General features: G+C 42.7%; 1 protein-coding gene across 2 annotated transcripts in view; it reads right to left on the bottom strand.

Annotated features, from left to right (window-relative positions):
* Positions 1 to 392: 392 nt before the first annotated feature.
* DHRS12 (dehydrogenase/reductase 12) overlaps positions 393 to 11,048 on the bottom strand; it is a 28,926-nt gene continuing 18,270 nt past the window's right edge. For both annotated transcript variants that reach the window (XM_059494030.1, XM_059494032.1), the window contains 5 exons: positions 8,511 to 8,572; positions 7,670 to 7,774; positions 7,026 to 7,116; positions 5,574 to 5,711; positions 393 to 3,016 (listed from right to left, as the gene is read on the bottom strand). In XM_059494030.1, the coding sequence (XP_059350013.1) occupies positions 2,889 to 3,016; positions 5,574 to 5,711; positions 7,026 to 7,116; positions 7,670 to 7,774; positions 8,511 to 8,572 (524 nt within the window). In that variant the 3' untranslated portion in view covers positions 393 to 2,888. The remainder of the gene's footprint in view (positions 3,017 to 5,573; positions 5,712 to 7,025; positions 7,117 to 7,669; positions 7,775 to 8,510; positions 8,573 to 11,048) is intronic.

The raw sequence follows: 11,048 nt of genomic DNA, 5'->3' as shown, positions 1-11,048 counted from the left end.
CAGAGTCATAAAAGCCTCAAAGCTGCCACAAGAAGTGTGGGGCTGTGCCTGGACTGGAAAGGGTGCCAAGAGCAGCTGCTGTGCTTGTCATTCCATTCCCAAGAACCAGGTGTGCTCTCAGACTCCCAGTGTGCACTGCTTAACAAGGACCTGTGCCACCTTCATCTTCTGCTCATCTGTCACTGGATGCTGCTTTTATTTTGTTCATGAAGTTTTAAAGTGGAAGAGGAGAGTGAGGGGAGACCTAATCACAGTCTACAACTTCCTTGTGAGGGGAAGAGGAGGGGCAGGCACTGATCTCTTCTCTGGGGTGACAGGGCCTAAAGGAATGGCCTGAAGTTGTGCCAGGGGAGGTTTAGGCTGGATATCAGGGAAAGGTTCTTGACCCAGAGGGTGGCTGGGCACTGGAACAGCTCCCCTGGGAAGTGATCACAGCAGCAGCCTGACAGAGTTCAAGAAGCATTAGGACAGTGCTCTCAGGCACCTGGTGTGACTCTTGGGGTGTCCTGTGCAGGGCCAGGAGTTGGACACCACGATCCTTGTGGGTCCTTTCTGACCCAGCATAATCTGTGAGTGTGTAAATGTATTCACTTACATGAAGTTGCAAGTCACTCTGGATTGCATTAGACAGATCCTCTCACTGGCTTGCAGCCACATGCCATGTTTGCTCTCGTGGAATCAGGCTGAAATAAAGCATCAGCAGGACCATAATACCAAAGTGTGTGACACTCTGGACTTAGTTTCTACTTGCTGTCCCTGTTGTTTAGTTCTTTTTAAATCAGAAGTGCTCTTAAACCATAGCATGTTGCTCTTAGACACTGTGACCAAACTTTGATTAAAGCAGTTTTCTTAACTGGCTTCATTTTTAAGCTGTGACAAAAAATGAAAAATATAGGCTATTCAAATACACTAGTGTAGAATGTGGACTAAAATGTGTTAAATATATACATATATAGTGCACAATTTGTACTTTTATGAACTATTTAAATACCAGTCATTAAAATTTTCTTCTGTACTGCAGAGCTGAGAAGCAAACTGATGTAAATACTAAATAATGCAAATGTTTTTATTAGCCTTGCAGCTATTGGGTTAAGAAATGTAGTTACTATACATGCTTCCAGCCATGCTCTCGTTTTGGGTAACTGTGTTTAACAGCTGAAACCATAGAAAATGTTAATACCAAATTTGCAGGAAATAAACCTCTGTACAAGCCTTGCTGTTGTTTTCTTTCACTGTAGGACAAGAAGGAGTTAAGTTTATAAATGAGGCAATAACTTGAATGCTGACCCAGCCTCTTCAGGAGGAGCTGTGACAGCCTGACTTGTCTCAGCACTGCTTATCATAGGAAAATTTTTGTCAGGGCATCTCTGACAGTAAAGTCTTTACTTCTAGGGAGATTGACAATAGGCTGAAAAAAGCAGATTTTTCTTAAACTGATACTTAATAGGAGATCTTTGAATAATGAGGAAATACCATCAGCCAGGAGGAAACTAAATTACGTAAAGCAAGACAGAAAGAGCTCTCCTCTGTCCATCACCAGTCTTTAGCTGCCAGTCACTGCAGAGAGCTCAAGAACATCTGTGTTATATTTGTGTTTAGGTCCCTGGTCTTACCACACTGGTGTGAGGCACACGTGAAACACTGCAGCAACTTGGCTGGTTCTGGAGGCAGCTGGTTAATAAACACACTCAGTTCAGGAGAAAAGGTGTTACCTTTGTTAATAATAGTCTTGGCTTTGCAGTAAATCTGAAATAATTAAGACAAAATGAGTCCCACCAGAAAGTCTTAGTCTGAGCTGATTGTCTTCAGCACTCTTAGAAAGATTCAGCACTGTAGGTGGTGCTTCTCAAACTACGTCCAGTAAATCCCTGTGAAAAAGCCCATCTTCCCCTCTACCGATTTACATTGAGAAACTCTGTGAGTAATTCAAATGTCCACAGATCAGGCAGGATGAATCCTGTCCTCTGTGTCTGGAAGTAAGCACACCCAGACAAAATACAAGCCTCTCATCAGGAGGTACATTCTCCTCTAAAAACTGTGCCACACCAGTGCTCCCTTCCCCTCTTAATCCATTCACAATGACAAAACAATTCCCTTTAATCTCTCACAGAAATGGCAAGCAGATACACCTTAGCACGTTGTTTCTTTTTGTGCCTACAGTCATGCAGCCATTTCTCTGCTGGATCCAGCCATGTCTGGGTGTGTTGTGTTGAAACCTCCTACTTCATGGTATTTTGACATAAATGGGATAATATTTAGCCCTGGCTCCATAAAGTAATGTGGAAGGCATTTGGCAGTGTTCCTAAATTCTTGCTGTTTAAACATGAGGAAGCAGATCACTTCTGCATACCAGCACTAATTTATAGAAACTAAAGGCCGTGAGGAATCCTTCCCTTTAAACTAAGCAGGCTCTGCAAGAGAGTTTATGCATTCCCAGTTACATGCTTGAGCCCAGTCACCCTCATGCAGTGAAGGAAGCCACCAACCTGTCCAATACAGCAGTTAAAAGTTGTGTAAAACATTCCCTGTTCTTTCCTGAAGTCTTTCACAAAGGCTACTGAAAGTACACTCCTCTACATTTCTCTGTGCTCAGTGTTTTAAATTAGTCTAGGTAACTTTACAAAGTCTCAGGACTTATTTTAATGCCTCTCAATTTTTCTTCCAATCCAAAGAACACAACCTTAGTGTGTCTTCAGGCAGCAGCTGCATATTCACAATGGGAGAGACTTGGCAGCGGAGGAAAATTACACAGGTGCCACTCTACCACCTCATTATGAGCACACCTGAACCTAATTCATTTTTAACAGGCCTATGGCATCCTACTTCCCCTCAACAGCAGATTACTGTGTAATTAGAAGATTTGTGGTGACACAGTGTCAGCAGAGACCCTAAATTCCTGGAGAAGCAGATTTAAACTTCTGGGAGAACTCTTCCAGCACCTCCATTAGCTTCTCTTCATCCTCTGGTGGACTGTGGGTGTATGCTAGGGGTAAGTGCGTAGGGACTGGTTGCCTGTCTGGAAGAAAAGAAGAGAAAAAAAATCTTACAGGTACATTTAACTCTCTTATAGCAGAAAGGTTTTCTGATAGACTCTGCACTGCTCAAACATACCTCATGGTCTTGAAGCCAGGAAAATTAACCTTCTAGGTAATTGCAAATAATGCTAATTAAGCTTATCTTCTAAACCAAAAATTAAACCAGCTCAACCTGTATTTTGGAGCTGGAGTGATTTTCCTGTAGCATAATATGACCTGGACTGTGCAGCAAGCCCTCATTTGCAGCTGGGGACAGTTTAGGAAAAGGAAGGCTTCCCTGTGGGGTTATGCCTGTCACCAGTGCAGCACCTACAGGCAAACAGCAATAGCTGGAGTTTGTTGCTGCAGGCAGAGGATGGTTTTGCACTTGAAACAACATTTTTCCTTGCCTCTTGGATAATCTTGCTAGTACTGTACAAATTCCCAGCTGGGACTCTGTAGTTAGGATTATTTTCAATCTTAAAATACTTGCTTTCATCCTTAGAAAAAATGGTTAAATTCTAAATGCAAAGGAACTTGGGCTTATTGCTCAGTCACCATAAGTGACACATATCCAACCAAGTTTGCTCAGTTTGATGCTTTACTTTGTTTTCCAAATCTCATGCCTGTCACTCACTCTGTAAATACAGCTGTTACCACCATCCACTCTAAGGGATCCTCCCCTCCAAAAACATGGTGTCTAGAGTCTGGGAGCCTCATGACAATGCTGTCAGGTGTCTGTGGAGCAACAGTCAGAGCACTGGTGCAGCACTGTTAAATCTACTTAGCAAGCCCAACTTCCACAGCAGCCAGCTGAAACAAAAAGAACAAGCTGCTGCAACCCTGGGAAGCAGATTTCCCTGAAAACCTATCAGGCTGCTACTGGGCTTCCCAGAAGAGCAGAGGTATTTGCTCTCTTAAGAGCAAATGTTCACCTGACTGCACATACCACATAACTTCTGCTCATGGAAAACTGAGGAGAGAGAGAGAGAGGAATGTTCCACTCTCCATCACTGAATATGAACAGCTTCCCACCTAGCCATAGTGCTTCCAGTAGCCTGTGCTAAAGTTTGGGAACTAGGTATGAAAGCCAAGTTCAGCATCACAGAGAAGATGCTTCTAGTCTTTGGAAAGCAGGTCTCTGTTTTTATACATTTTAGCAGATGCAGAGAATTCTGGTAGTACTAGTCATGTTCTCACTTCATTATTTTCTCAGGTTAAAAAAAAAAAAGCTGGCATTGGTTTGCTCTCAGAGGGAACAGAAGAAGAGAATGCAGAAAATGGAGGGAAACTGTGAATTATTTGGAAAATGGCTGCCTAGGATCAGAAGTGTGGGGTTTGTAGCAAAGTGCTCCTGCACGCCAAGCCCTTCACTGAAAGGGTCTGAAGAGTGCCCAAGCTAAGCTGTGGCTTCCAAAAGGTCGTAGAAGTAAGAAATAACTGACTTCACCACTATTTGGTAAGCACAAGACATACACAAGACGCAGAACTTCTCTTGCAGCTTTAAGAGCAGTCATACCAGGACCAAAGCTCTCCAAAGTCAGTCGCTTTAGCTAAAGAGGCAGGGCGTGTTCCCTGTTTACCAAAGCTGGGGGTAGAAAAAGGCCAAAGGGAAGAGCCTGGTGAAATTACAAAAGAAACAGAAAGAACAACTGAGCAGAAGCATTAGGACCAGAAGAAAGTGACTGGAGTAAAAGAAAGGCAAAGCCTGGTTCTACAAAGAAGGCTGACCAGCTGGGATGTGGGGTTTCCACATGCACTGCATGCTGACATGAAAAGTGTCCATTTTAGTATCTGTCAGCCAACCCTGTGTGACTGTCTGTGGGACAGAAGGAACAAAGTCAACCCAAATGCAGACAAGTCTGAGCTTCCTGCATTCTCCATATAGCAATTCAGTGAATCAGGATTTGATTGCCACATCCAACAGAAGCACTAAGCTTCCGTAAGAAATTACCCTGAGCTTTCTCTTTCTGGACTGACCTGCATCAACCATTGAGGCTTCCTTGCTTCCAGCTGCTCCTACAAAGATGCCTGTCATTTGCCTGGGAGAAAAGAAAGGCTCTGCCCTACTTTTCCATTCCCTAAGCTCAGTGCCAAAAATGCCACTGTGCTCAAGTCTTTGCCCAGTGTTAGAGAAAGGGGGAATTGGCAGTTTCAGCCAGCATGGAACAATAGGAAGAAGAACCTGTCAAAGCAGAGCCAACTCCCAGTGCTCTGTGAGCAAGATGCTCATTTCCTAGCATCATAAAAGCTGCTGTTTGACTGCTGTGATTCACCTCCCCTTGGCACAGTCCTACATGCAGCCATTTTCATTACAAAAATCCCCAACCCTCCCTAAAGAAATGCTTTGAAGTCTCTATCAGCTACTTTAGAGGACAAAAGCAGGAATATAACAATTTAACACAATGCTCACTCGAACATTTAGACTTGAAACAACTTTGAGGAATGCTTTTATCCTTTGCACAAGCTGCCCTTATCCCCTTCCTGGCCAGACAGGGATCCTGAGCTCAGGCAGGCTGGGGATCTCCAGTGCGTGCACTGTGAGACACTGCTCCTTACCTTGGAAGAACAAGCCACTGGGCAGCTTTGTTGCTTCAGCTGACACCGCCAACCACAGGACTGTGTCGGCTCCCTGGGCCTCCGTGCGCAGAGAGTTCTTCATCCTCTCATAGAAATCCGGCATGGCTGACCTCACAGCTGGAAAGCATAACAATGGAATGCTGGCCTGCCATGAAAGGCTTTCTTGACACAAACAAAAAAACCCCAAACAACAAAACAAAATACCCCCACCAAACCAGCTTCAAATTGCCATTTTTTGTGCAGGAAGGAGAAGAGGCATCTCTGGAGCTTATGGAAGAAAATGAATATTTCCCCGTATCTGGGAATAGGATGGCTTGTGGAAGAATAGCACTAAGTCACCAGATGATCCACCACTTGTTTGTTTGGGCCAAATTACAGGGACAAAACTGACAACAGGATCTGTAAGAGGTTCCTCTGCTAATTCCACTCTAAATTATAAAGATGACAAACACAAGGAAAACAGAAATTCCAAAAAGCAGTATTGTAATGGGATTTTTAGCTCTTCTTTTCTCACCACTTTTAGGAAACCAGTTGCAGCACTGTATTTAAAAATTGCTTACTTGCTGTCTAAACTCTGGTTTCATTTTATTTTGTCCAACAGATGGTGACTGTGGGCCCATCTAATGTAGGTGTTTATTTTTGGGGGTTGGAGAGTCTTTGAACTTTAAGGTGGGATAACTTTACGGTTCATTAAGTTTGAAATCTGCAAAGGAAGTGCAAAAATAAACGTATTTTAAAGAAAAAGAAATACCAGGATATTTAGTTGGAAAGGGCTGTTTTCAAGCATAGACAGGGTAAATGCTTCTGTTGTCAGATGCAAATTTTGGAAACTGCATCCCTATAAAAGACCTAGAGATGTAACTGCTATTCTGCATCCCAAGCTTGGGCACTGGGGGCTGGAAACATTGGGGAATGCAACATGCATAGTGTATGACTGATACTGGCCCACCTGCTCAGAAGCAGTCACTGAAGAACAGCTGCAGCTCAGACAAAGACAAAACTGCTTCTCAATAGCAGTAAATGTTTAGAGGAAGAGCAGAGGGCTTGCACAGTGGTGCATTCTCCTACATGCCCTCACAAATTCCCAGTGTCTGTACATTGGTACTTACAGAGGCAGAAGGTCCGTCTGTGTGTTTAACAGTTCCACTACAAATGCAATTTAAAGGTTACCTTAAAGAACTGTGTCTCTGCTGTGCATTTGTACAGGGCTGGAAGCATTCACTGCCCATTATTATTCTCTAGCTATACACAGCTAGCAGACACTGTGCAGAACAGAGCCACCAAGGGGATATAAAACTACTTCAAGCACCAGCTTGGAGAAAAGAAATTACTGCACCTGTTGCAAAAATATACTAGGAAGTTTCATTTCTCTTTGCTTTTAAACTAATCCTGAAAAGAAAAAATATCGTCAGAGCGTGAAGCAGATGTTACCTGGGGTGTCTGCCCAGCCGGGGTGCATCACTGAGAAATGGATATTTCTGTGAGCCTTTGCCCACTGTTCTGTCAGGACAACTTGCTGTCTCTAGGATAGAGCAGTAAGAGCCACACTAGCACCATGTTCAACAGCCTGTCCACCAAATTAGTTCCCAGGGAAATAAACTACATCAAATGTGCCATAAATACCAGAGCATTATGTACAGCAGAAATATACCCTTGCTCATCCTGGCTGGATTTATTGGATAATTTCATCAGAGACTTCCACAGTCATTGCCATCCATACCCTGGCTACAACTTTACTTTTAAAGCAGCTGCACTGCTTTTACTGACCATGTTTATTTGCTGCAGACTGTGGGCAAGAACTAAGCAGGCAGACAGGGCTCATCAGCTAAAGACAGTGTTGCCCCTTGGGACTTCTCTCATATCAAATCGAAGTGTAGTCATGCTCTCCTCCATGCAAGATGTATGCACTCCTAAGGGCATGCCATCATACTCCTGAAGATTACTGCCTGTGCATCTGCATGTGGGTTGGATGCAAGGGGAAAGCAACAGTGACCAACAGGCTTGTTGCAAAGCAGATGGTATGAGCGGCCTAGCAAAGAAGGGCTGGGTTTTGTTTTCAATCCCAGGGGCTGTACCTTGTTCTGTGCATACACCATGGTTCCATCAAATGGCCCACTTTCTGACTGCAAGTCAGATACGTTTAGTTTTTGAACTAGCATGCCCCCAGAAGAGACAGTGATCTGTAATGAAATGAATGAAAAACAAACAAATGAAAAGCAAAACCAGGAACTCCCCACAGAAGCACTCATGCATGCAGTGTAGTCTTCAGGCCATAGCTGGAAGTCCCTACGGAGCAGGATTCCTCTGCATACTCTTTGCATTATGCTTATGCTCAGGAGCAGAGCATACCTGGAGATGAGATGAAAGATACATAAGGTTTTTGAGAAGGGATTTTCATTCAAAGTGATGTTGATTCATTTCAGAAATTTTGTGCTTTTTCCTTTTGGAAAGTAATGGGGAGAAAGAAAATAGCGGAATAGCACTATTTGTAGTTTGTATGTTTAACACTTACCAAAGCTAATTAGAAGTCATACAAAACTTGGGAAATTTCATTTTTAAAAATGTACCTGCTGTCTTATTTTACACCAAGATCTGTAAAGTTCTTTTAAGCCTATACTCCTGTTGTACATATTTTGCACTCTGCTGCAGGAGCTGACTTGCCCTAGGGAATCTAGGGCAAGAGGGTAAGTTCCCAAATGAAGTATTTTACACTGATTTCCAATGAAGGGTTGAGAGCAGCAGGCAGGAGCTTTGCCTTAGACCAGGAGGTTTTTGTTAGCAAAATCCAAGAGTATTTTAGAGATCCTTACAGCATTGTAAGTAATCCTGCATTGCTAGCACAGTCAGAGAACTGCTGTTACAAGCCAGAAGGTAAAAATAGTAAAACACCTCTTTTAAACAGCATCACAGACTCACCACTCTGGCATCAGCTGCTTTTTCCAGGAGGGGCACCAGGGCAGTTGTCATGATATATGTACCTAAAAGACAGACAAGCACCAACATTAACTTCTCCTTTTTAAAAAAAGCTTTCTTCTCTCTCCACCCTCCTTAACAACCCAAAACCCAAAGTCTCTTTACCTGTGAAATCTGATCTGAATTTGACAATGATTTTTTTCTTGCTGGTTCACCTGCAGTGTGCCAGTTCAATTTGTAGCGGTTCACATTGCCATATACTTAGCAAAAGGCATGTATTATTTTATAGATTTTCATGTTTGTTCTACCTATAGAGAAAACTGCTCCCTACATTCATCTGTGATAATCTGAAGGCAAAATAGCTCAGGTATGGAATTCCTTGGGTAGGGGAAGGTGATTCCAATGAAGAAATTGAGAATGCATTTCCCCTACAAGTCTGGCATATACACACAGATCTAAGCTGGGTCATGAACGAGAAAAGGAAACTGTACTTCATACTTACAGTTCTTATGGCACTGCATATGCACTTAAGATTTGTCCATTCTTCCCTTCTCACTATGAAATCACTCGGAGCACACTGACACTTTTTGTGTTGCACACAAAACCCACCCGTTATATCCCCAGCATGACTATTATAGAAGATAAGGAATCCTTGGGGGAAAAAATATTAATGTTGCCTGCCCGAGGCTGAGCTAAGATTACTTAGGGAAACTTAATTGTGTCCTTCCCTGCTTTTGATCATGTTCATGTAGTAAGGATTTTTACACACCACACAAATATATTCCATTACCATGACCAGCAAAGTTTGTTATTACAAACACTGTCCAACTGACAGTGTATTTGACTCAGACACACAGACACACCTAGTGATGTTTCAGGCAACCAAGTGCAACAAGATTTTTTTTCTATTTAAAATGTATTTTAAAAAATTCTATTAATTCAAAATTAATTTAGCCCCATTTAGTGTAGTGTTTCTACACCTACTTCCCTTTCATGTCTTTACAAATGGCTCTAGTTCAACAATTATACCAGTAATAAATGCATTTTTTTCTTGAGCTACTGAGGCCATGTTTTTCAGTAAGCATGAAGACTTCAGCATGTCTTTATAACCTCTCTTCCACACAGGCAATGAGATCACCCAGTTAAAATACAGCATTTTTATAAATATGGTACCAAAATCAAACATGTTACATGCCTGGTGAACAAACTGTTCAGATCCCCTGTCAGTCACAGCATAATCAGAGGTATGTCCATACACACACAATATATTTAAAACCCTGGCAAACCAAACTAAGCAAGTGCACCGCAGATGAGCAAATGCAGCCTGTCTTCAGCAGAAAATGTGAGAAAAGGCAGTTGCCAGGGGATGACGAGAGCCCGGTCGCGTCCCCGCGTAGCGGCGGGGAGACTGAGCGGTGACATCATCGGTACAAGAACTCCCGCTGACGGCCAGGGGAGGCTGCCGCGATGTGGGGGAAAAAATAAAATTAAAAAAAAAAAAAAAAAAAAAAAAAAAAACAAAAAAAAACACCAAAAAAACACTTCAGTATAAGCTGAGAGCCTGGTTTTAATGCTGTTCGGCTGTGGATTCTTAAAAAAAGTAACAACACGTCTTGGTTAAATAAGCTGCCTCTCCTAAAGGCAGAGCTGCAATGCACCATCTCTGTCGATGCTCCATTTTACTGTCCTGCAGATTAATTTACACTTTTAAGGGGCTTCATGTTGATTTGTTAATTCTAAAGAGCTGCAAAGATGAATGCACTAATGTTGCCTCATTAACAACCAAGCTTTGTTTTGTTTCCAGCCGAATAAGAGAAATGTTCAATGCCAAAAATCCTGCTTAGAGCAACTACAGCCTGTCAGAAGTTTATGTGCTTATTTAGAATCACAAACTAACTGCAAAGCCCACATCTCCTCTCTTCCTCAAGTTTATTAAGAATTCAGTAAATCCCACAACAAAAGCCAGAGCATTCCATCTTTCTGCCCCACAAGACCACTTGCTCATTTGCTTTGAGACAGAGCAGTTTTGATCACAGCCTCCTATGGCAAGCAACAGTATCTGAAAACACACACAGACACAATGCATCAGACATTAAGGCTGCAGCATTTAATTTCTCCCACTGCTAAACATTTCACCAACTACTGTCCCCATATTAAGTGTTTGAACAGAAACTCCTCATTCCTTTGACAAAAATACTTGGGTGTTGCACATTCTTATTTGCCTGGGCTGGTCTGTCACGCAAAACAGCCTGGAAATTTAGAACAGTAATAGCAGAACAGATACTTTATCAGCAAGGTTAGAATACACCATCATCAACTGAAAGCTCCCCATTTGTATCAGTGCAAAAGCTGGCCTGTTGTTTGATGGTGCCATTCAAACATTGGGAGAATGCTCAGTATGGTCACTGCAGGGCCTGGCACAGCCGTGCACCTCACAGCAGCTACTTTGTCCAGCACAGCTGCATCACAGCAGGCACTAACACTGAAGTTAATTTCTGAGTAAAAGGGGAAGCAGCAAATGAAGGAATTGCCTGTCACCGT

This window comes from Ammospiza nelsoni, chromosome 2, assembly GCF_027579445.1.
Source record: "Ammospiza nelsoni isolate bAmmNel1 chromosome 2, bAmmNel1.pri, whole genome shotgun sequence".
Taxonomy (NCBI): domain Eukaryota; kingdom Metazoa; phylum Chordata; class Aves; order Passeriformes; family Passerellidae; genus Ammospiza; species Ammospiza nelsoni.
This window is presented reverse-complemented; position numbering and strand designations above follow the sequence as displayed.